General features: G+C 38.8%; 1 protein-coding gene across 2 annotated transcripts in view; it reads right to left on the bottom strand.

Moving 5' to 3' along the window:
* The window catches only part of TAMM41 (TAM41 mitochondrial translocator assembly and maintenance homolog), a 50,812-nt gene extending 28,269 nt beyond the window's left edge, over positions 1 to 22,543 (bottom strand). The window contains exons 1-4 of one of the 2 annotated variants that reach the window (XM_054595116.1): positions 22,337 to 22,381; positions 19,803 to 19,957; positions 17,104 to 17,196; positions 9,455 to 9,605 (exon numbers count right to left, since the gene is read on the bottom strand). In XM_054595116.1, the coding sequence (XP_054451091.1) occupies positions 9,455 to 9,605; positions 17,104 to 17,196; positions 19,803 to 19,817 (259 nt within the window). In that variant the 5' untranslated portion in view covers positions 19,818 to 19,957; positions 22,337 to 22,381. Of the gene's footprint in view, positions 1 to 9,454; positions 9,606 to 17,103; positions 17,197 to 19,802; positions 19,986 to 22,336 lie in introns of both variants that reach the window. The other variant, XM_054595115.1, reaches the window with a different exon arrangement.
* Between the last annotated feature and the right edge of the window lie 4,044 nt (positions 22,544 to 26,587).

The following is a 26,587-nucleotide window of genomic DNA, read 5'->3' as shown; positions in this document are numbered from 1 at the left end:
GATATAATTTATGTGCCATAAAATTCACCCATGAGAAGTATACAATTCAATGTTTTTTAGTTTATTTATTTAGTTATGTAGCCCTCTTATTTTAGAAAATTTTGGCCTCCCTAAAAAAATTCTGTGTCCGTTAGTAGTCACTCTCCATTTCCCTCCACCCTTCTACCACCAGCCCTAGGCAAAGATAATCTATTTTCTGTCTCTACAGATTTGCTGATTCTGGACATTTATATAAATGAAATTGTACAACATATGGTCTTTGATGACTTAACATACGTTTTCAAAGTTCACCATATTATAGCAGTCATCGGTACTTACTCCTATTTATGGCTAAAAATACTCCATTGGATAGAAGTGTCACATTTTATTTATTCATTCCTCAGTTGATGGACATTTGGGTTGATTCCACTTTTAGGCTATTTATTATGAATAATGCTGCTATGAAGATTTGTGTACAAGTTTTTGTGTGGATATATGTTCTCATTTCTATTGGGTAGATACCTAGGAGTAGAAATTGGTAACCCTTACTTAATATTTTGAGAAACTGATGAACTTTTCCCAGAGCAACTGTATTATTTTATAATCCTACCAGCAATGTATGAGGGTTTCAATTTCTTTACATCCTTACCAACACTTGTTCTTGTCTGTCTTTTTGATTACAGCCATTGTAGTGGGCATGAAGTGGTGTCCTTGTGATTTTGATTGACTAATGACTAATGATGCTGAGTATTTTTTCATGTGCTTATTTACTACTTGTATACTCTGTTAAAAAATGTCCATTAAGTCCTTTGCCTATTTCCATACTGGGTTATTTGTCTTTTTATTGCATTATAAGAATTCTTTATATATTCTGGATACTAGTCCCTTATGATCAGATACGTGATTTGCAAATCTTTTATCCCATTTTATTGGTTGCCTTTTCATTTTCTTTCCTTTTTTTTTTTTTAGATTTTATTTTTTATTTTGAGATAAGTGTAGATTCACATGCAGTTGTAAGAAATAGTACAGAGAGATCCCCTGGACCTTTTACCCAGCTTCCCTCAATGGAAACATCTTGCAAAACTATAGACCACTATCACATTCAGGATATCAACAATGATACAATTTCCCAATCTGAATCAGGTTTCCCCAGTTTTAAATGTATTCACTTGTGTGTGTCTATTTTATTCCATACAACTTTATCATATGTAGGTTTGTGTATCCACCACCTCGGTCAAGATACAGAAAAGGTCCAACACTACAAGGCTCCCCCAAGTTGCTCCTTCATAAGCAGAGACAAACGTATTTGAAAAAAGAAAAAAAAAAAGGAACCCAAAAGCGTTCTAGGCTAGGAGGTGCGTAGGTGTGCCTTTTCATTTTCTTGATGGTATCATTTGCAGCACAAAATTTTAATTTTTATATAGCCATGTATCTATGTTTTCTTTTGTTGCTTGTGTTTTTAAAGTATATAAGAAACTACTACCTAACCCAAAGTCACTCTTTTAAGAGTTTTATAGTTTTAGCTCTTAAATCTAAAACCATTTTGAGTTAATTTTTTGTATGGTATAAGTTAGGGGTCCAACCTCATTCTTTTGTATGTGGACAAAATAATACTTATTTATTCAAAGATGACTGAGGCAGTATTTCTAGGACGCATTCTAACACACAACTCAAAATGCATCCTCAAAAATATCTTCACGGCTGCAGAAGACTAATTCACATGTGGAGGAGAATGAAGTAAGAATAGCTGACGCACTTAGTGATATGCATTTGAATCACTTTTTCTTTTACACACTTTATAGAACACAAAACGGATGGGTGTGGGAAAGAATGGGGAGAAATCAGGTCCATGATACTGGTTCAGGAAGGAACCAGTACCACAACTATTCATCCACCCATTCATTCATTCACAATTTATTGAGCACCTACTAAGCACTGGAATTGAGTGAGCAAAATCAGACAAAAATCTCTGTCCTCTCCATATATGTGGTGGAACATAGATCAAAAATAAGCAAACCTACAAACAAAATAAATAGTATTTCAGGTGGTGAAAAGTGCTATGAAAAAAATACAAGCAGGAAAAGATGACAAGGAGTGGAGGGCAAGAGTCCCTGAGGGAGGAGTGACCTAGGTGTGAACCAGGAATGACACTCACCGTGACATATCCTTTGTATAACAGTGAAAGGTTAAGAGTGAGGGTTCTAGGACCAGACTACCTGTGTTCAAATCCCAGCTCAGGCCTTACAAGCTACATGACCCAGGATAATCTTAACTTCTCTGGGCTTCAGTATCCTCAAATGTGACATGGGAGCAACAGCTTATACACTTCAAGGATTAAATGAGTTAATACATGTAAAACACTTAGAACAATACCTGACAGGTGGGCACTAGAATTATTGGAAGGATCACTTCATAAATTATGTAATTGTTGTCTACCACTATGCTGTATACCTGAAACCAAGATAAAATAATGTTGTGTTACCCGTAATTGAAAAAAAGAATAAGTTAAAAAATAATATCTGACAAACAGTAAATAATGCATAAATGTTAGATATTATTGATAATTAATGTTCCTTTAAGGGTATGCATTCTCAGAAATTAGCAAGTAATGAGGGCAAAGAGTCCCAAATGAGGCTTCAGCAAAAGCTCAAGCTTGTTAAGCATAGAGAAATATGCTTCCAAATTTCTGAAATGGCTAATCCCTAATATGCAAGTCATCAAATGATACTGCGTGCAAGGTTTCAGATAGTGTGACTATTATGAAATAAATCCTAATAGCTCTCAGTCCAGAAAAAAATTCACTGACTTTTACTAGGATCCAGAAACAGGATGTTTACTCACACTTAGAGTGCTGGCACCCATTTCTAATTTTTTTCCTCCAAGAATCACTCAGCTGGCGACTAAACTTCTTCACTGCTTTGTCTTATTCCTAGAAGTAACTGAGCCTGTGTTCAGACAACTTGGCATTGAAAGAAACCCATTCTCTCTTCTTACACAAGAGTGCTGGAAGGTGTTTTTCATTCCTAAGGACTATAAAGGGCCAAATAAATCCACCTGATGTCAGAATTCTGATAATCTTTGACAAACATTGTGTAACAAGTTTTGTAATTCTTTTTTTTAAAGATTGTATTTATTTACTTTTTTAGAGAGAGGGGAACGGAGGGAGAAAGTGAGGGAAAGAAACACCGATGTGTGAGACAAACACTCATTGGTTGCTTTTCACATGTCCCCAACTGGGGACCTGGCCAGCAACCCAGGCATGTGCTCTGACTGGAAACTGAACCAGTGACCTTTTGGTTTGCAGGCCCTCACTCAGTCCACCGAGCCACATGGGCAGGGCAAGTTTTGTAATTCTTATAATTACATAATTCCACTTTGGAGAATATGTCTAAGGGAGTCAGTGCCCCCTGTACCCCGTCCCCTACCAAAGTAATTTGTCCAAGTGATTCACAGCAGTGTCATTAATAAAACAATAACAAACGGAGGCAACCCTGAGTGTCTGTCAATCACAGAAGGTGCAAAACATGGTGTCTCAACCTGGGAAAACCTATGTTGCCAGCAATTATACATGATGATAGTAATAAATAATAATAGCAACCGTTTTCTGACCACCAACTATCAATGAGATATGATCCTGGGGGCTTTTATATATATTATCTCATTGAAAACCTTTTTATGAGATAGTTATTTCCATTTTACAAATAAGGAAATGGGCTCAGAGAGGTTCAAGCACTTCTACAAAGCTAGTATTCTCACTTAGGTCCGAATGCAGTATTTACCTTTCTGTTGTCTATTATATCAAGCAGCTGTGTTAATACAAGCAAACATGTATCTAAAATAATGGCTAACATTTACTGAGCATTTACCATATGCCAGGCACTGTGTTAAGCACTTTATATGACTTAATTTAATCTGTATAAAAATCTTCTTTAGAGATAAGGAAATTGAGTCATAACTAAATAAGAAACTTGTCCAAAAAATTTAATTAAGGGAACAGCTCAGATTTAAAGCCAGGCATCTGATTCCAGAGCCCCCCAGCTTTAAACATTTCACTAAGGCTGCCTTCCATGAATTAACATGAAGTTTTTAAAAAGCAAGGTTCAAAATAGGATGCTTAATTTAAATAGATAAGTTTTTTTTTAAAGATTTTATTTATTTATTTTGAGAGAGAGGGGAATGGAGGGATAAAGAGAGGGAGAAACATCAATGTGTGGTTGCCTCTCACACGCCCCCTACTGGGGACCTATCCCACAACCCAGGCATGTGCCCGGACTGGGAATTGAATCAATGACACTTCGGTTCACAGGCCGGTGCTCAGTCCACTGAGCCACACCAAAGCTAAGAGCTTTGTAGTACAGCCAGAGCTAAGTAGTTAAGATTTTAATGTTGATTGTTTTCAGGTAAAGTTGTTCCCTTCACTAAGGCACTGCTCTAGTTCAAGTCCTCATCATTGTTCACAATCGTTGGGCCCCCTGTCCAACCATCCAACAAATACGTAAAGAGCCTACTCTGTGCCACACAGTGTTCCAGAGACTGAGGATACAAGGGCAACTGAACACAGACACTGTCCTAAGTATATTCCCCACAGGCTCCTCTCTGCCTGGACAGCTGTCATCTGGGCTCTCCTCACATGTCCTCATCTGCTGGTGCTCAGTTCAAGTGTCACCTCCTAGAGAGGCCTTCCCAGAGGCCATGCTCACCTTCTTCCCCTAGTCTAGAGCTGCCACTCTTTGCGGTCTGACTTTTCAAGTGGAATGAAAGCCCCACGAGGGCAGGGGCAATGACTGCCTTACTTCCTTCCTTCATCTCCAGAGCTTAGAAGAGCACTTAGCATAGGAGATTCTTGCAATTATTTGCTGAATAAATGCAACTCCTCCCTGTTTTTAGTTTCTCTCTCTCCTGCACAGTGCTGGCAAAATGATCTTTTCACAACAACAAATCTCAGACTACCTTGCAATGGCTGAAAACTTCTATAGCTCCTAGTTGTGTACAGCTTGTCAAATTCTACTTTTTTTTCATTTTGTATTCAATGCCCTACCCAACCTCACATGAGACTAACCTCCTCCAAAATACCAGAGAAGCAATGAAATTAAATGGTTAGGAGTATGGGCTAAAATTTCAGCTCCAACACCTACTAACTTACCAAACTGACCTCGGGCAGATCTGGGCCTCAGTTTTTTACAATACGTGTCAATTAACACAGCTCCCAAACCAAAGGGTTGTTGTGAGGATTAAATTAGTTACTAGATCAGCCCTAGCTGGTGTGGCTCAGTGGATTGAGTGCCAGCCTGTACACCAAAGGGCCGCTGGTTCGATTCCCCATCAGGGCACATACCTGGGTTGTGGGCCAGGTCCCCAGTTTGAGGTGTGCAAGAGGCAAACACACATTGATGTGTCTCTTCCTTTCTTTCTCCCTTCCTTCCCCTCTCTCTAAAAATAAATAAATAAAATGGTAAAAAAAAAAAAGTATTGAGAGTCATTTTTGGTACAAAATAATAAATGCTATTTACTACTCATAAGCCTTGGATTTCAGTCACATCAATCTACTCCTCCTTCCCTAAACAGGCCATGTTCTTTCACACATTCCCTTTCCTTTTTTAACATGTATTATTTTGTAAGTCTACTACTGACTCACTATGACTACATATGTTGATTAATGAAGTTCCTTAGAGCAAAAATGGTATCTGCAATTCTTTGTAAGGTTTGAAATGCTGATTTGCTTGATAAATGTTAAACCAGGATAATTACCTAAAATTAGTCATTTTAATAGTTTGTACTTACATAAGAAAGTTCAAGGTGAACTTTAAAGTTTATTTGGTTTTCCTTTTCTATTCACTTAAATGCTGACTTCTAAGAATAACCGAAGATTAGACGGCTCTCTCCTCTCCCACCTTGCAAGCTCTCGTCTTCCACCTACTCCTTTCTCACCATCATGTGCAACAATAATGCCATAAATACTGACCACAAGGCAGTCAAAGTGATCCTTAAATATTATGTTAAATGTAGGGGCTATTATTACCACTAGTTATACTGACAGATCTTGCCTCTGCTAGTAATTACTGGCAGAACTTGCCCAATAATATGGAGAAACACTGTTTTGTTTTGTTTTTTTCTGGTTTTCCCCCATCCCTTCCAGGGAGAAATGCTGAACTTTACAAGTTAGGGACAACATATTATCTCTCAAATGGAAATTGGTGAAAAATAAATGTCAAAGTTGTAAATAAAATGAGATTGGTAGGTAATTTAAAGTTTGGAGTATTCTGAGGGATATACCAAACTTTATATCCTTGGGAGGTTTGGGTGGTCTGCCAATGGGATAGAATCTGATCCGTTCAAGGATACTGGGTTCTCAGAAACCTAGGAAAGGCAGGAGGAAAAGCTTGCCTTTCAACATATTGCTTCAGGCAGATTTCATACCTTTGAAAGATGTCTACCTGCAGGGCCAGGATCCTTCCCTACCCTCACTATTCTAGTCTAATTCCAACTTATTATAGAGTAGGTAACTGTTAATTACACTGTTTAGTATACATTAATTCCTGGCTTAGGAACAACCATCGTATATATTATGTTGTTTCAATGACAAAGTATGTTCCCAATTCTAAACAACTGGCTTATAGAAGGTTTTTTGGAAAGTGTCTCATTCACAAGCTAGGGATTGTAGAGAGTTGTAACCAGTTCCCTCTGAAGAGGATTTGCCAAGTAGCGTGTCCCAAGTTTTGCAGCAAGAAGCAGCCAACCTCATTGAAATGAGTATTGTAGGATACTTGGCCAAATTCTCAGATCCAAATCTGGGTTAAGCAATCAATAATATAATGGCAAGAAAATAAGAGGAAACTACATGAGAAATGGGAGTGACTGGAAACTGAGACAGCTGGAGTCAGACACACACAGATTTGAAACCTGACCCTTGGGAAGCAACTTCCCTTCTCTGTTTGCCTTTCTCCCAATGGCCCAGGGTTGCCCTTTATCACTAACTAGATCTCAGCTTAGGTGTCACCACTGACTCTCTATTGTGAAGATGGTTACCCTCACCTGATTCATTTTCTTCTCTTCATAGCATTTAACCACTACTTGAAATTATCTTATTGCTTCTTTATTGTCTGTCCCTGAAAGAGCATAAACTCCATGAAACGTTTCATTCATGTCATGCTCACTGGAGTATACCTAGGGCCTAGCAAAACATGCATTGCACATGGAAGGATAAATATTTGTTAAACAAATAGGGATATTGTGCAAGGATTCAATGTGGAATAAATTATCTATCTGCATGCCCACCTACCTACGTTTTTGTGTCTGGTACAGTGCTGCTATACAGCAGACCTTAATAAATACTGTAAAAGATACTGTTATGAGCCAGAAAGTATTTACTGAAAAACTTGGCTATGTCTCATAGCACAGGAGAAACCAGGAGTATAAAAACATGATTCTTCTAGGGGGCAAAGAAAAAAATCAGCTAAAGACTGATAGCAGCTTCAATGCTAACTTAAAGTCTGCTAATAGGGGGAAAGCGGTTGTCATTGATAAACTCCTTTAGTCAATGTTTAGAATTTATAGAAAACTCCTAGAAGCTGCCTAGTCCTATGCTGATGTTGATAACACGGGAAAAAATGGAAGAGTGGTTGCTGTGTGGGTGAAGTAGAGAACGGTTCTGCATTTCTTCCAGAAAGTCAGTAAGAGTTCTGGTCCATCTTTCTCACAAAGAGCAAGGTGAGGTGATTCCCTAGCAAAGTGACCCCATTCCCCACATGATGGGTTGCATGTAAATCCATTCATCCAGGTACACAGCCACATCACTCTTTTCCCCTCTCCCACCTTTTGTTGAACAGCAGGGATGCTGCCACGTGAAACTGGAAGCAACCAACGACGAGGTTATTTCACTTCCTTTCTCCACAGTGTTGCAGTTATAGCCGTAGCCATGCTAGACACATTTTGGGAAAAACACTGAAGAACAACGCTTTTAAGGTCTCTTTCAGCATTACATTTCCATGGAATCTTATCTGCACAGGGATTCAAAAGTTAACAAACTGCTTTTGCAATGTTTTGACCATAGTTTGTCTCAAAAGTTGGAAAAGAGGATATTTACTTAAGATAGTGGTTTTCAAACTATTTTTAAAGAAGACTACTTTCTTGTAAATGAAATTTTATATAGCTCCTTAATACATTAAAGGGGTAAGTGTGGTACTCCTCTGGTTGCAGCGAGGGCGAGGGGCCAGGTCTCTATCCTCTCAGCTTTCCTCTTGCCCTCTAAAGGAGCCTCTGACATCTCTGAGAAACACAACTGGTTAAGGGGAAAGAACTAGGAAGTTAATGTTTAGATAGATAAATAAATAGGGAAGAAGGGGAAACTTTTCCTTGATGTGGAGGGAGAGGTAGAGTTGGAGAGTTACCACTTTGCAACCATCATAGTACAAAAATGGGTTTGAGCAAGAATCATCAATGGATGCTCATCCTAGGGGGAAAGTTTGATAAAAAGCAGGATATCTGCATGACCTTCAAATGTCTCCCAATAAATTGTTTAGAAGTGAGAAAATACTACTTATCAGGACACAAACATCACTGGTGTGTAGACTTCAAAAATGTGACTGTCATATAAGACAAAGGAAGGCTGAGGAAGTATTCCAGATTAAAAGATAAAAGAGACAGGACATCTCAATACAATATATGATCCTTGACTGGATTATGTACTGGAGGGGAAGAAATACTATAAAGGAAATTATTTAAATAATGGACAACACTTGGAATCTCGATCACCAATTTCATAAAAGTACTAAATTGGTGTTAAATTTTCTGAATTTGAAAACTGTATGGTGGTTATGTAAGAGAATGTCCTTGTTCTTTGGAAACACATATTGGAAGTATTTGGCCTAAAGGGAACATATGTGACCTACTTTCAAACAATTCTTAAAAAATACATAATACAGGGTATTTACATATACAGAGAGAGCAGTGGTTCTCAAAGTGGGATCCTGAAGGAACACTAGCACACCCAGGAATTTGCTAGAAATATAAACTCTTGGGCCCCAGCCCAGGCCTACTAAAGTCAGCTCTCTGGGAGCAGGCCCGGTAGTCTATTTTAACAAGCCCTCCAGGGGATTGCACACTAAAGTTTGAAAACCACTGATACAGAGAGAATGACCAAACAAATGTGGTGAAATGTTAAAATTAGTAAATCTGGGGAGAGAGTATATAGATCTTCTGTATTATTGAACTTTTTTGTAAGTTTGAAATTGTTTCAAAATAAAAATTAACAATGACAACAAAGGATAACCCTGGGGTGATTTATGTACAGGTGTGGAGAGGAAGAGACTCTGGAGGCAAGGAGGCAAATCACTGGATTTTTGCAGTAACCTACTCAGGAAGTAACGGGATTTGGAACTAAGGTTGCTACAGCTCCACTGCAGAGTGGGGAGCTGGGTGTTTGTGCAGTCTTCAAACAACAAATCTTGCAGAAAACATGGGCACCAAACCTACTAACCTGAATAGGAGAGTCCGGCAATCTCTATAAAGAGGTCCTCTTCAGAAAAGCTTTCGGGGAGCATGAGGAAAGCAGCAGTCACAGCACTCTTCAGATTTTTATCTAGGGCTGACCTAAGAGCAACATTCTCATTCATTGCTACGATTTTCACCTGAAAAAGCAGAACATTCAGAAGAAAAATTCCAGAAGACTATTTCTCAACCTAAGGGGTTTACACAAGCAGTGGAACTCTCCCAAATTTAGTCTTGACGATCTTGGAATATTAGGCCAGTTGACACAAAATAATAATTATTCTAATTAGCAATCCCAGAACCTCCTATTTTGTGCCAAATCAGAGAAATCATCACACAGGAAAAATAAAAATAACTAACTAAATAAATATTTCCCTTAAATGGGGTTTCAAAAAGAAGTTGGTAGATATATAATAAATGTCCTTTTGGAAATTTAATTTGTATTGTATAATCTCATTGTTCACTTAATTTTATGATGACAAAGGCAAAATTTTACTTCTTTATTTAGAACTCTTCTGTTATCCACACATAACCTGAGTAGTTCATACTCTATTTTGAACTGATTTTGAACTTGACTAAAGATATAGAAAAGAAAATTAGGGACAGTACAAAGAACATTGGTTTTGGGTGTAGGTATGGGGTCAAGTCCAAGTATTTATTAGCTGTGTGAATTTGGGCAAATTACTTAACTTCTCATATATAAAATGGGGATAACAGACATGCATCAAAGAACTATTACAAAGATTGAATGAGATAATAAATGTAAAGTGCCTAATGTACTAGTGGATACCTTGACCAATAAAATAAATTTTTCTCCTGAATATGCAGCAGAAGCTGCTGTCCTTGACTTCCCCAAGTTCATTCCCCAAATGAAAAAGATAAATTGCTCTAGTCTGTTCTGAGAGTCTAGGTTTTAAAGGATGCACTGTATTTGAGAGAATGAGTTCAAGTCCCAGTTCCATCTTTTACTAGCTCTGTGACTATGGGTATAATTTGTTATCAGTAAAGTGGGATTAATAACAGAATCAAGTTCATAACATTGCTGGGAAGAGCAAATGAGTTATTACATATGAACTCTTAGCTGAGTAAGTTTCCTTATGTGTTTTGTGGTGCATACTGCAAGAATTTCTCTGGGCCAGAGGTTCTCACTGTTAGCAAGCAGTAGAATTCCCTAAAGCGCTTGTTAAAACACACATTATTAGGCCATTCTCCAGCGTTTCTGATTCGGTAGGCCTGGATGAGGCCTGAAAATGTACATTTCTAACAAGTTCCGAGGTAATGTCTGTGCTGCTGGTCTGGGGCCACATTTTGAGAATCACTGCTGTAAGGTATATACTCAGAAGTAGAATTGCCAAATTGCTCTTTGGAATAGTTGTGTCGATTTACATTCCTGCCATAATTTATTAAAAGCATCATACTCCTTCTGACTGATGTTCTAAACAAGGAAAAAGGGTCTAGAAGTCCCTAATAAGAACTCCACAAATCTCAAATGTATCCACCATCTCTAAACTATGTAGTTTCACACCAAATTTCCTCCTGTTCTAGAAACAGGGCTTAAGTTGCCTTTTATTTGTCAAATAGAGATAATTTCTGACAAAATTAAGATGGTACATAAAAGACACATACATATAAGAAACTCCGAATTAAAATTTTATTAGCAAGGAAAAAGGCTGATGTATATCTCAAAGTATAGCTTCTTTTTAAAAATTAATTGTAAAAAGCAATATCATAAAACATAACTTTTATAAATCAGGCTTGAGAACTTAAATTCTATCTTTTTACCTTTTGTCTCTATTTTTTTTCCTAAGGGAATATTAATAATGTAAAAACCTCTCATATGTTAGGTAAGCCACTTTATTTAATACTACCACCTCCTCCCTTGTAATTACAAGGACTTAACAACCCTTAATTAAACCTTTCAGCACTTGGGGGAATTTAGCATTATTGCAATCATCTGCAGAAAGTAAAACCAAGTAACAGCCCAGCAGCAGGACTTGCCCAAGGTTGCATAATGAGTTGATGGAAGTTTTTCAGAGCAACACCCTTATGCTTGGCAAATCTAGCTCTAAATCATTTGAATTATTCTCATGCATTAGTTAGGGATCTGCTCTGGTTAACTTCTTTTCTTTAAAGATGATTAAAACAAATATCAAGGCCCTACTAATAACTCCTGTGTTTATTTCTTGAATAACTTTCCCAAACTTTGTATTCTACATAGAATCATGGATGTTGAAAGGTAACCTCCTCATCTCACTCATGGGGAAACTGAGGCCCAGAGGATTAAAAAGATTTCTCCAAGAAAAGTATTGGCCCAAAGAATGAGGATCCAGAACCCTGATTCGTTCAGAGCTCTTTGCGAAACCCTGAAGCCTCACTTCCAGATTCTTATTCTTCCTCCTCATTCACCAGGTCCTGCTCAATAATTTTCCACCTCTCTTTTTTTTGGTAGCTTTTACAGAAACTCCATGAAAACAGAAGCTATTTTGAGATGCTAACAACTCCAAGTTTCAAAGAAAAGAGTAAGTTTAAAGAAACTTTTCTATTTAATGTGATACCACATATTCTCTAAGAAAGTTTGTTCTACTTAGGTTATAAAAAAAAAAAAGCAGTCTGTTTGCTATTTAAGGTTAAGAGAGTGTAAATAAAAGCATCCTTACTCAAAGGAAAAATGTCAATTCAGAAGAGTCTGCTACTGTGCTGATCTGGTTTTCCAGTGTAAGGTGAACTAGGAACTTGTCTCAGCAGCACTGTTATTTGTTGTTCAGAGTGAAAAGCCAGTGAACTCTTGGGACACTGCCAGAGAGGCCTGGGAAAAAAAGAAAGCCCTCAGATGTGTAAATAGCTGTTTGTATCTTACTGGAAATGGCCCCATCTGAACCGCATGGATAGCATTAGTGCTACTGCCAAGGAGAAAATCTTTACTGGAGAGAGGAAGGGGCAACACTTGAAGGGACTTTCAAAAGCCCAACTTGAGAGATTTGTGAGTACCTTTCAAGATAGAAAAAAAGAGAAAGTCACATGTGGTCTCCTCTATAATACGGTCACATGGAGACAGTACTTGAATAGCAAACAGTGAAGTTACAGGCACAAAGAACACAGCCCAATCTAGTGTTCAAATACCCAACCACGAACCAAATGACCCTTCCCATGGAAGTTTTTCATTCCAATGACCGGAAAGGCTAATTTTTTTCTAAATGGTCATTGCCTGCAGACCAAAAAGAAAAACTGAACATCGGAGCTGGGTGAAACCTTATTAATTACCTGTTGGTCTCTGGGCTCTCCCCAGATACCAGTGTAGTGTTTTTTCTTCTTTTTTAATTCCTTTGGCATACACAGAGGAGAAACTTAGTTGGTCTTTTACTTAAGTAAATGAATGGCTCAAACTTTGCATTTCAAAGGCTAGAGGCTCAAAGATTTGCAGAGCCAAAACTAGTAAGCCAGGTTTTCCATCCATCTCCACTCAGGGATCTTTTCTACGGGGGTTTTTTTCTTTTCTATCTACAAAAAGTAAATCAACAGCTACACTATGATGATGTTTGCAAAATTGTGAATATACTAGAAACTACTGAATTGTACACATTAAATGGTTGAATCCTATGGTATGTGAATGGTATGAGAATGCTATCTCAATGAAGCTGTTAGACACTAAATATGACATGCAAAAATCCAAACTTACGTTAAATAAATTAGGGAAATGACTATTAATGTTACTTTGGAGTTCTTTTGACTTAAAAAAGGATTAGCAACAAGGTTCTATTAAATATTTTAAATTTACTTGTTCTTTATTTGGAAAATGACTTGGTAAATGACTCAGAAACTTAAGGCTGAACTAAAAATAATGAATTATCTCCTCAATGATGAAGAAAGTTAATGGCAAAGTACTGGGTTGGCAAAAGAGTCTATTTAGTTTTTTCCATAAATAAAAGTCACATTTTTCGTTTTCACCGATAACTTTATTGATTTGGATATTTTGAGTATGTCGGCTATCTCCATCATGGTATAGCACTGATTTTTCTCAATTAGTATCTTGACCTGATTGCTATCAACTTCAACTAGCCCACCTGACTGGATCATCATCTAGGGAGAAATCTCCAGCACGAAACTTCACAAACCATTTTTGGCACGTTCGATCAATCACAGCACCTTCTCCATACACTGCACAAATCTTTTTTTGCATTTCAGTTGTGTTTTTACCTTTCTTGAAATAATAAAGCATAACATGCTGAAAATGTGTATTTCTTCCATCTTCAATATTAAAATGGCTACACAAAAATTCATCAATTTTGATAATTTTTTAATGCTTGCTGATGACAGCTGTCACAATACAATCTAACAAAATTGTTTCAAATGAAGTTAAAGACAAATAAGTGCTCTCAGAGCCATCTTACGGAAAAAACCAAATGAACTTTTTGGCCAACCCAATATGATAGAATTTTAATTTACATTCAACTTTTTCCAGAAATGTCCATCTTTTAAAGCAAAGTACTCCTTTAGTATATCTCTTTTTTATTAATAAGCTTTATTTTGTAGAGCAGTTTTAGATTCACAGCAAAACTGAATGGAAAAGTACAGAGCTCCCATACCCTCTGTATATTTTAAACAAATTGCAAGTGATTAAGAAATTCTATTCTAGTTGCAATATGAGAGATAATTTTAGAGCTTTAGACAATATCATTTAATGTAACTCCTTTTAAAACACATACATACAAAAAATTCATATTCTCATAATTCCTTCCTAGGACATTCACCCATTCTTTTTATTAAAATACTACCCTTGCTTTCCATCCGATCTGTTATAGTTTGATTAATACTTGCTGCCACCTAGAGGTAAAAATAGTTTGTTTAACGGCAGTTTTCTTTAGCCCTGACCAGGATGGCTCAGGTCTCGCAAAGCGAAAGATTCCTAGTCAGGGCATATGCCTGGGTTGTTGGCCTTCCCCATCCCTGGTTGGGGCATGTGTGAGGGGCAACCTACCGATGTTTCTCTCCCTCTCTTTCTCCCTCCCTTCCCTTCTCTCTAAAAACAAATAAATATAATCTTTATTTTAAAAAAGATATTTATCTTGAGAATAGTTAAGTAATTTCTACTAGAGAGGGAAACTAAAAGCAGGAATGGGTGTAGGAGTTAATTCACCCATTTATGATTTTACCATGTGTATAGTCAAAACTTTGAAATGATTTTTTTTTTAATCTTCACCCAAGGGCATTATTTTCATTGCCTTTAGAGAGAGGAAGGGAAAGAGAGAAATATCTATTAGTTACCTCAAGTCTGTGCCCAGACCAGGGATTGTGAGTGCCCAGATCAGGGATCAAACCCCCAACCTAGGTATTTGCCCTGACCAGGAATCAAACCTGCAACCTTTCAGTTATAGGACGACATTCCAACCAACTGAGCCACACCGGCCAGGGCTCAAATAATTTTTCTTAAGCTATCCTGATTTTCTTGTGCTAGAAACTTAGTAAGCCTGAGGGATAATCATTGTTACCAACAACATTTTCTTCTTCAAGTTAGCTGAGAAATGCCATTTTGCATGATATAAATGTAGCTGCTACTACTTGTCTTGAATTGCTGTTTTTATTTTATCAGGATATATGACATTTAGATAAAATCTGAGGTCATTTTCAGTGCTTATATTATGAGGTTTCATGGTGTTTTCAGTTTTCTAAAGTCTATTAAAAAAAAAAAACAAAACTGAAACATTCTAAGCACAGAACACAGTACAGAGGATAACAGCATTTCTACATTCAATACCGCATTTTATCTCAAAGTAACTGAGATGGGCAACAACAAAGGGAAGTGAAAGATCATTTTCTGAGTGTCTACTAAGTACCAGATATTTTTAGATCTAGGTTTTTCTCAAATGTCTTTTGAGGTCAGTGCGATCAGCCTTATCCATGGATGATGATGTTCCAAGGCTCAGGGAGAGTAAGTCACTGGTACAGGGTCACATAGCTGGGAGTGTCAGAACTGGGACCAAAACCATAGATCTCTGATTCTGAAACACTGTTTCCTTTCCAGTATTAACATTCTGCTTCTACTTTCCAGCAACTTGGAGCAGACAGGGTGAATATTGTTGTCCCCATTCTGCAGACAAATTATCGGAGGTTCAGAAAGATAAAACAAGTTACCCAAGTTCACATAAATAGCTAACAAGTGGCAGGAATGAATAAGACCCAAAGCTTCTCATTCCACATTCATTATTCTTCTCATCATTGACATATTTTGTAAATTAAAAAAACTTGGAAATAAAATTAATATTTATAAATTTTCAACTACATTTACTTGCTTAATTATGAGCTTTAGTAGTTATCTAGACTAGAAATGAAAAATTCATCTACATAGATATGAAATTATTTTGGTAAGCCTATTATTTCTAAACTTCAATGTTTTTACTGAAGTAAAAATTACACACAGTAAAGTATACAAATCTGACAGGTACAGCTTGTGAAATTTTTACATATGGATATTTCCAAGTAACTATTGCCCTTATCAAGTGTTTTGGATATTTTAATGAGCTACACCATTATTATTTTCTACATGGAATTTTATTTATTTTCCTTTTTATTTAACTTAAGGGGTGACAGTGGTTAACTAAATGATATAGGTTTCATGTGCATAATTCCACATACACTAGTAAATTTTAAGCCCAGATGCAAGGCAAGGGAATCTTGACCACCCATGTATATCAAGAGAGATTTTTATGACACAACCAAGTAAGCTAAGATTGTATAAATGTCTCTCTAATTTTTTGCCATATATGACAAAAGGAGAAGCAGCAGAGTCACTATTTTGGGAGACATTTGAGAACAATCCATACACATTCTTTTGGGCCCTGAGACCCTCTGACAGCACAAAGAAAATTTTTCCTTGCTGAGAGATTAGCAGCTGCGACTATGTCACAGAGTTCTCAAACTATGAAAAGACACCTTCTCAGAAAAAAACAAAACAAAACTATATATTTGCAAAAGAGAAGAAACATAACGTTTGCAAATACAAGTCCAAAGTTGAAGTCCTCTCCACTTTTTTTTTTTTTTCTTGTTTGGTTTGTTTTCTGTTTCTATTAAAGCCCGGGAGATACCTACCTCACTACAGCCTCCTCTAGCAGTACCCCAAATGAAGGAAGGATGCTACGGCAGGATCTCACCATTGGCCTGAGGAGGATAATAGCGTGGATTAGAATCCACCCCCCTCAACGTGACTATCTGGTTCATTCATTTATTCAACAAATATTTGCTGAATGCTAACTATGTGCCAGGCATTGTCCCAGGCACTACTGAGATACATCAGTAAACAAACAATGCCCTATGGCACTTACATATTAGAAGAGACAGGGATCAGGGTCAAGCTAATAGAGGCTCCCCTGAGGCACTGGGCGTTTCTTCTGCCATCCTCTCCAGCTCAGAGGACTAGCTCTGAGCCTGATCTACCCAAACAATTGAAGAATCTTTGGAGAGAGGGCAGGAGTAGTATGAGTAATATCTAGAAATTGTTTGGCAATGAATTTTTAGGAAGGAAAAATAGTCTAAAACTCATTTCTATTTCCTGGAGTTCCATCTTATTGCAAACAAATATCAAAGTAAGGTCAGATTCAGAGAGGAGCAAGAGCCCTAATTGCAGCAGACAAAGAAAACACTCACCGGTTTTTGGAGTCGTCCAGCAATGTATAAGTTATTCCAGTTAAGGAGATCTTCAATCAAAATACTAGTGCTAATAACACCATATTTTATAAGCTGGAAAAGAAAAGAAATGTCCATAAAAAGGAGTAAAATACCATACTGTTGCTTATGCAAATACAAAATAGAAAGTAATACATTTCTGCCTGAGTAGTACCTTGATTTCCAAAGCCACTCAAAATGCTTAGTTTGTAAAAAACATACATCTCTACCAAAATTTTTCACAAGGGATAAGTTTCAGAGACTAATTTGTCCTTTCAGGTATATGAGGTGAAATGACCACTATTTTAACTTAGGCTCTTGTGATGTTAAAGGCAGGATCGCTATTAGAGGCTATCTAGTATTGGTCCTCAATGAATTAGAAATAAAAAATGGGTCCTTCAACACAGACAGTTTGAGACGCAGTAATATATTTCATGCTTCTCATTTGAGAAATAAGAAACCCGAAGCTCAGAGAAAATGAATGATGCACCCAAGGTGGCACCATTAGTAGCTGAGACAAAACTAGGTTCCTGAATTTTAGTTTGGTCTTCCAATGTTCATTTTATCACAAAGTACAAGAAATTTTAAGTTTTTACTGATATCCTTTACATCAGGGGTCCCCAACCTCCGGGCTGTGGATCGGTAATGGTCTGGGGCCGATTAGGAACCAGGCCAACAGCAGGAGGTGAGCTTGAATGTAATGCGCTTGAATCATCCCCAAACCACCTCCGACCCGGTCGGTGGAAGAATTGTCTTCTATGAAACTGGTTCCTGGTGCCAAAAAGGTTGGGGACCACTGCTTTACATGATGAATTTCTCTTTCACTATTGACTCTTCCAAACACTTTTATACTTACAAAGCCACATCCAAAAATAAAACCTCTATCACTGCTGAACACATGGAATTATGTTCAAACTCATGCAACAGGAATTTCTACAAACCCTGAATGTAATTGTCCCAGGTTACAAAATCCTATTTGTTTCAACAAATATCTCTGACCTCACTTTGCTGAACTCTAGTATCCCAAAAGCCTTCTCAGGCTGCAAATATCTAAAAAGTAGCTAAAGAAATTTTAATTAAAAAGTACAGGCCCTCTGGCATATAATCACGCCCAAATATTTGGTTACTGGAGCTTTTAACATTGTTTGAAACTACTAATTAGAGATAGGCTCAGCATAATACTAATTATGAAGAAGTAAGAAAGCTGTGTGTTTGGCATGACTAAAGTGGACATGGAAGGCTGTGCTGAATAACCTCCCTCCACTGGAGCCACAGTGCTGCAGAAAGCCTTCTTGCTGCAGGCACGTAAAAGCTGGGAGCTAACAGAAACATCACTGTCCTGGAAGGCAGGGGCCTGTCACTAACTACCTGCAGGAGCTTATGGAAGTTATTTTTTCTCTCTGAACCTTGGTGTTTTTTTCATTTGCGAAGTGCAGGTGGAGCAGGATTGGACCTCAACCAAAAAAGTAACTATATGGCCCAAAGGTTATGCACACATCACCAATCAATCACAGCACTCACTCCTGTCAAGTTAGATAGGTCTTCAAAATCCTTCTCAGTCAGTACTCAACATCTTGGCCTTCAAAGTGTGGACCACTGACCAATAACATCAGCATCACCTGGGAGCTTGAAAAAAATTACAGAATCTCAGGCTCCATTCCAGACCAGCTGAATCAGAATCAGCTCCTCAAGTGATTGCACATCAACGTACGGCTACTCTAAGCAATCAGCATCATTGAGCAGAGCTGACACAGCTGGTGGAACCTGTATGTCATTTTTAGCCCCGCCTATCTCTAGGAGGCATTTGATTTAATCCCCATTGGTCATCTTAGGCTGGGCTCCTGCCTGCTTCTTGGCAGCCCTCTTAGAGATTGGGCCCCTTCATCTGAAAGACAGCTCAGGGTTCCTGCTGTCAGACAACCCTCTGCCAGGATCCGTGCATCTTACACATTCCCCAATGATTACCAGTACAGGTAATCATCAAATTCCACCCACCTGATGGCACCACATGCTCCCAACTACCTATAATGTCCTCTTTACTTCCAAATTCTTCCTGGGAATGTCAGCCCCTTGTATAGATAACATTAATTTCCATTCTGATCCTTAATGGGCCTACTTATTCCTCCCACTGACCAAACCATTGGTTCTCAAAGTGTGTTTTTCAGACCAGCAGCAGCATCACTAGGAAGCTTGTTAGAAATGCAAATTCTCATTACTAAGATAGTGAATCTTTCAAGTTTTCATCACAAGGAAAAAAACTGTAACTACATGCAGTGATGGATACTAATTAAACTTATTATGGTGATCATGTCTATCAATCTATATATATATATCAGTGTTGTACACCTAATATTAATACAATGTTATATGACAATTATATCTCAATTTACTGCAAAAAAAGAAAAGCCTCAAACCCTACCCCAGACCTAGTGAATCAGCAACTCTGGGATGGGGCTGAGCAATCTGGGTGTTTAACAGTCACTCTAGGGGATTTTGTTGCACCTAAAAATTTGAGAACCACTTGGCCAAAGGCAAAAAAACAATAAAGACAATCACACTTGATCATCTTCATCCAGCAGGAGCTTGAACATTTCCTGACTGCAAAAATATACATATTTAGTTGGTATTCTAATAACAAAGGTTATTAATCCAGGTTAAGACAAAAGCCCAAAGTCACTTACCCTACCATCACACATGATCAATGTATTGTAGTAAACTCCAGCACCATAGTTATTCTGGATAGTGGTGATAAACTTGGGCCCCAACACTTTTAGGAAAGAGTAATGGTTCCAATTTTTCTTCAGGTTCTTTGAATGCCATGCAACAGGGTCATCTACTGTGAACACAAAGTCCAGCATAGCATTCTGGGAGGTGAAAAAAAGAGAATGATTTTAGTTTTAATTCCTGGGAAGGCACCCAGATAGAATGAAAAGCTCTAAAATCCTATGCTGTTACGATTAATAAAAGACCAAGGATTGTCATCAGAAATTTAGGCAAGTCTCTTGAACCAATTCGAGCTTTGTTTTCATCAATACACATTAATAACAACATTTATTTAACGGGTATTCTCATGCCAACACTCTTCTAGATACTTTATATATTATATATACAGGAACTCACTTTATCCTCAAAACAATTCTACAAGGTAGGTGCTGTTACTATTCCAATTTTATGGGAAAGGAAACCAAGGCACAGAGTAAATTCCTTGTTGAAGGACATGTAGCTAGTGAGTGGCAAACGTAGTCTGGTTGCAAGTTCTGTGTGCTGAACCATTATTCTACACAGCCTTTCATATAAATGTTGCTGAATATGCTCCACTTTTCTTCCAGATGAAATAACCCCATATGGATAAGCTCTGTAGCATATTATGTAAAGAGAACTGCTATTTTAACTTTCACCCATTCACCAAACCACTCACTAAGGACCTATAATGAGTTCTGATATATCCTGACGTAGAGGTAAAGAGCTCAAAGGCTACTGGGGAAAAGAGACAAATTATTAGTAGATGGACTTGAGAGAAGAATGTAAAATGTGCTAATTTTACTCACAATTGGGTCAGAACAGGAAGCTGAAATTTTCTGCATTTAGTTTGCTAGGGCTGGAATAGAATGCAGGCAGGGGAGTGGTAGGGATGAGACTAGAGGAGGGTGGTGGCCATACTAAGACATTTTCCTGCAAAAGAACTCATGGGAAGGGAGAGAGAATAAAGGCCAAGAAACCACACAGGAGGCTACCTGCAAGATTTCGGGTGAGAAAAGATAGTAAGGCACTGAAAGGTATAGAGACTGATCTGACAGGCACTTAGGTGTTGGAAGTTACAAGACTTGTTAACCTGTAGGAAATGAAGGTGAGGGAAAGCAAAGGAAGAGTCTTTTCTTGGAGGGAATTCCACCTCTGCTTAAAGGAAAATTTTCATGGAAAAATGAAGAGGTGGCTATAGAATCAGGAGGCTAAGGCCTGCTCCAAGTTTCCCAAATGTGATCCACAAACAACTGGTGACACGTAAGATTTTAGAGGGGACATGTTTTTAAAAAATTAAAATTATGCTAATATAGTCAGAAAAATGACTACCCTATAATAACCTATAACTCATACACCTATCATCTATAAATTCTCATATGTTGTCATTTTAAAGTATTACTTAAAAACTAGTGTAGGTAGAAAACAGCAAATCCAAGCAACGGTATAGATGGCCAGATAGATAACAGCCAGGCATTCAAATCCAGAAGGCCTTTCTGCAATCTGCACACTTCCATTTCCCTAATTTATTAAAGAAGAAAATGAACTGTTAGGCTGTGCATTAACTACAGCAAGTAGAAATCCAGTTCAGAATATAGGTGGCACACACAGAGGACAACTCTAGACTTTTGCTTTTTATATTAATTCAGCAAAAGCTCTAAGGCCCTGGTACAAAAGTAACTAACAGTTTCATTTAAATGGAAAATATTTGCCTTTCACTCTTCTGCTGTCTTGAATCTTGCCTTCACCTTGGAAGCAAACTTTATTTTCAGGAAAAAATCGTCCATTTTAAGGAAAACTGTACCCTCATTGCTGTTGTGCTCTGCCAACTCTGAAGAGTAGCAATGCCTAATCCTAAATAGCCCTGAGCATGGGTAAATATACTGGTCACCCACTAACTTTTGCTCTTAGTTAACTTCACTGCACCTGCCTTGGCCCTACAACAAGTCCCTCAGCTTCCTGAAGTCAGGAAGATCATTTTGAATTTCCTCCTACAGGTAGAGACACTCAAACTTGGCTGTGCATTAGAATCACCTCGGAAGGCTTCGAAATTCTTGAAGCCCAGCCCCCCACCCCTCTGACCAATTAAATAAGAATCTCCATTGGTGGAACCCTGGCATCAGTAATTTTTAAAGCTTCTCAAAGAACTCCATGCTCAGCCAAGGCTCAGATCACTGAACTAGCACCTAGCAAGTATTTCTTTTCCTTTCTACCATCTTGCCTCTGCATCAGCTTTCCCCTCCGCACAACTGCATCTCCTGCTCTAGAAGGAAGTGGACCCCTACTTATCCTAACAAGTCAGCTCACGTTGTTGTTACACTAGGAACACTTTCATATAGTTTGCACTTTGCTAGTCGAGACGTGGAGAGCGCAGCGCAGACAGACAGCTCCACGGCTCTGAAGGGATCGAAAGCAAAAGGAAACTCGTGCGAACGGGCCGATTCCCGTCGCGGGGCTGGCCCCGGGTCGGGCTCACCTTCTGGTCTGAACTGGGCCCCGCCTGGCGGTACACCCCAGAGCCATAGGCGAAAGCCAGGCTCAGCTCCTCGGGGAAATGAGACAGGATCTTGCGGAAGGCCACCCCCGAGCTCTGCAGCGCCTGCAGCGCCATGGGGCCGAGGCCCAGACACTCGGACCCTGTGCAGAGCAGGGCAGGGCAGAGGGCAGCGGGGCGGGGCACGAATGCAGGTGAGGCGGTTAAGGGCGGGGAGATGAAAGACGGGACCCGCACCCGCGGAAGTATGCTGGGACCCGCAGAGGCTAGGGTGACAGTCGTGCCCCAGAGCGGCCACCCCCCCGCCCCAGCCACACCTCTCACGCTCACGCGTAAAAAGGCGCAGGAGAAGGCGCTCGCCCACTGTGAGGGCGCGAGGGCTTTGCAGAGACCCCTGGCGGTCGGAGGAGCGCGGTGCAGGCTGGCAGCTTGGGACTGTGATGAACAACATATGGGTGGGGGAAAGTGTTGGCTAATTGCTTTTAATTGAGAATCCTTTTTAGTTCTCGCCTCAAACCATATTTTAATAAAGGACTATAAAATCGTGCGCGTGTACTGCAGAAGATTTTTAATGAGATGAAATTCACATAACAAAATTGTACACATTATGTGCAGTTCAGTGGCATTTAGTACATTCGCCATGTTGTGCAACCTTTATCTGTATCCAGCTCCAAAACTAGATCTTCAAGGTTTAGGAAAACACAAATAAAATTAAAATAATGCCCAATTCCACCATCCAGAGACTATCACTGTTAAGATTTGGCTGTGATTTCTTCCCATTAAAGCCCTTTTCAAGTCCGAAGATTGGTATGAAAGTCCTCCATAAATGGTAAAAGTCTGCACCAATTTCTCTGACATTTGTATTTAATTTCAATGGTGGAGAGGATTTTCTGACCCTTTACTCTGGGGATTAATCTGACAAAAGGGCACATTAATGTTCCCTGGGAATAAACAGGACCCCAGGTGAGAACTCATCTCTTTATACATAATTAGAGAAACTTGCTCAGGATCACAGGGCTATTTAGGGTGTAGTTTGACTTCCAGGACAGAGACTTTGCAGATACACTTATTCTTCCTTATGTACACTGCCTCTCAAAAATAAAAGAAGTACTTATATCTAGATTTGAATAATGATGATAAATTTTTCATTGAGTCCTCTCTGCTGAGTACTGTTGGAGAAGGCTATTGCCTCCATGCTAGCAATGAAGAAGCTAAGAGAGAAAAAGCAATGCGCTTAGGACCGCATTGCTTTTTCTCTCTTAGCTTGTGGCAAAACTGGAGGTAAAACCTATGTCTGGCTCCACATCCTTCAACTCTACTCTGTCCTTGAAGTGTTTTGAGCAGGCACCTGTTCCCTGGATTGGAGTGGGGAAAGAAGAGGCCAGTTGGGAGGCTGTTACCATAGTTTCACCATGAACTAAAGACACCTGGCCTGGGGTGATAAAGGCAGGGATGTGGTTAATTCAATTTGAAAAATGATTATTTGAATTCAAACCCTAAACCTTACACTGAGGTAAGTGCTGAGGATTTGAGATGACTGGAACAGGGCCACTGTCTTTCAGAAGCTCAGGGTCTATGGAGGAAACAGACAAGCAAACCCAGAATATAAGGTACAATATAAAGTTGGGTGCCCAGTACCCTGTACAACCTCTGATGATGGAGCATTAATCAGTTCTGTGTGTGCGAGAAAAGACCAGAGGAGGTTTTGTAGTGATGGCATCTGAGCCAGGCTATGAAGGATGAGTAGGAGTTTATCAGATAGAAGATAGATGGGAGAGATTCTACCAAAGAAAAATTGATAGGATGCAGTGACAATAAGGAGTAGTTGGTTATTTACTATTCCTAAGCTCCTACGGTACTTATCTTTTCAAAAATACATGTCTCATGGGGTCTTTGGCACTTTGAAAAGATAAGTACCAAAGACCCCATGAGACATGTTCTCTAAGAGTATTATTTTTCATATGACAAAACAGAGGGCCTAAAAGGAGAAGCTAATTTTCCAGATTCACAGTTAGGAGATTTGAACTCCCAAACTCCAAAGGCCAAGCTATTCACCACCTTGTTCTCATGACTTCTAAAACAGGCAGTTGTAAGGCAAGAGAAAACAATGGGAAACTAGCTGGTTCTGTTGGCAACAAGAACCACACCAGGTGTTTAGACCGGTGGAGTCAGACCGGACCTTGGTTCAGCAATCTTGGTACTTGAGTTCTGGCTATGAAAGACTTCAGAGCCAAGACTCAAACTATAATAGAAAGGTTATTCTTCAAAGTCACAGAGGTAGAAGAAGTGCATTGTGGAAGAAATGGGCTCAGAAAACAAGTTATAGAGGCAAAAGAAGGGCCCTGGAAGTTAGGAAAGAGAGAAACAAGGAAAATGCACCTGGGGAAGGGAAGTGGGAAAAGCCACACTGGGTCCTCCTCTAGAGGGTACTTATTTGGACGTCTTAGGGGAGGATCCCAATAGAATATTCATCAGCTTCTCAGGTGTATCTTTTCAGAGTTGTGGTCTTTACTGATTGGTCAGCACCAGGACAGGGATCATTTAGTCAATGCTGTGCGTCCTGATGTCAGCAATGATATCGTTTGTCTGGTTTTGCTGCTTTTCTGGGCGTGGAGCTGAAACACAGCTGAGGCCTAGATGAATTGATGCAGGTCAGAACCTCATTGTCCTGGGGGCTTAATGCTTAGGGGCTATTCTCTGGCCCCATTGTTTTTTTTACCACATCTAAGGGGGTCTAACTTGTATGACTAGCAACATGCCAGGGAAGCAAAGGTCAGGAGAGAGTCCTAAATGCATGACCAGCGATATGAAAGGTCAGGGAGTCTAAACCACATGCCCAGCAACATGCTAGGACAGAAAATTTACCCTGGGAGGGAGGTCCTTGTTTTCTCAGTTTTGTTCATTGCTAGGAACCCAGGGCTTTCTGTTCTGGTGACCTTCTGTACCAGGCCCATTGTCCTTGCTCTGCTCTTGTCTCTCTATACCCAGTTCTACTCCATCAGCCCAAGTTGAAGAGCAGCAGCAGTAGCTAAGGAGACAACCAAGACCAGAATAAGGGTGGCAGGAGGGAGACACAGTGTGTCTCAGCCTTTCTATGTGAGCACAATCGTTCTGGTTCATTCTGACTAAATATCACCCTTTCTCAATTGCCAGAATCTGAAATGTGTTTACTGCAGAATTACACCGAAACTTTTCACCCAAAGATAGTGACTAAATTTCTACCAGCCATGTTATATTTTTGCATTCCTTCCTTGCTATAATATTCAACTTTGTTCTGTTTTTTCCCCTTTTTTTGCAAAAGTAATCCGTGCTCATAAAAATGTAAAATTACAAAAATATGTATACCATCCCCCAGAGATAGCCACTGGTAAGCTTTGGTACATAGTCCTACAGATATTTTTCTATAAATATATTAACATTAAAAACATATTTTAATGGAATTGTAGGATAGATACTATTTTGCAATTTGCTTTTTTTCACTTAACACATCAGGAACATCTTTCTGTGTCAGCATATATAGATCTATCTCATTCTATTTATTAGCAGCAAATTTTTCTAAACTATGGATATGCCATCATTTGTTTAAACATTTTATTGACAGATATAGAATACTTCCATTTTCATACATGCAAACAATGCTACAGTGAACATCTGTGTACTCAGACCTTTGTGTACATGTACAAGTTGCTATAAAGTAGATTCCTAGAAGTCGGGTTGCTGGGTCAAAGTGTCAGCACATTGTTAAAATCCTCTCTGAAAGATTGTACAAAGTTCAGCCATTGATACAAAAAAAAGATTCTGCAGTGTTTCTTTATCTTTCAGTCTTGCAGGCTTTCACACCTAATTATCAGTCATTTTCACAAACACTTTCCTTCCTGATAATGCAAAATCACCAGCTGGAAAGTTCCATCACATTCCTGTGTGCATTTGCCTCTCCCCGGAAAGAGGCAGAAGGCAGAAGCAATGTAGCAGAGAATACATTTTTATTCCTCAGCAGAAATCTCTCTGCTCCTAGCAGTTCATCTGCTCCCTTTTAAATTACTGTGGCTTGTGAAGTTAGAAGCTATTAAAAAGCCCTAGTGTTTTATATAATCACTTTAGGGTTCTGTTGGAACTCTCATACCAATGAAATAAAAACATTAGAGAGCCATTTTCAAATACAGATAAATGCCACTTGATTTGAGTGAATGTAAGGCCTCATTTTTCTGATTTATCCAGCTGTTGGCTTTGTAT

Source organism: Pteronotus mesoamericanus, unplaced genomic scaffold (genome assembly GCF_021234165.1).
Source record: "Pteronotus mesoamericanus isolate MK-2021 breed Mesoamerican mustached bat unplaced genomic scaffold, CSHL_Meso_final scaffold_54, whole genome shotgun sequence".
In the NCBI taxonomy this organism is placed as follows: domain Eukaryota; kingdom Metazoa; phylum Chordata; class Mammalia; order Chiroptera; family Mormoopidae; genus Pteronotus; species Pteronotus mesoamericanus.
The sequence above is the reverse complement of the archived record's forward strand: the minus strand, read 5'-3'. Positions and strand labels throughout refer to the sequence as shown.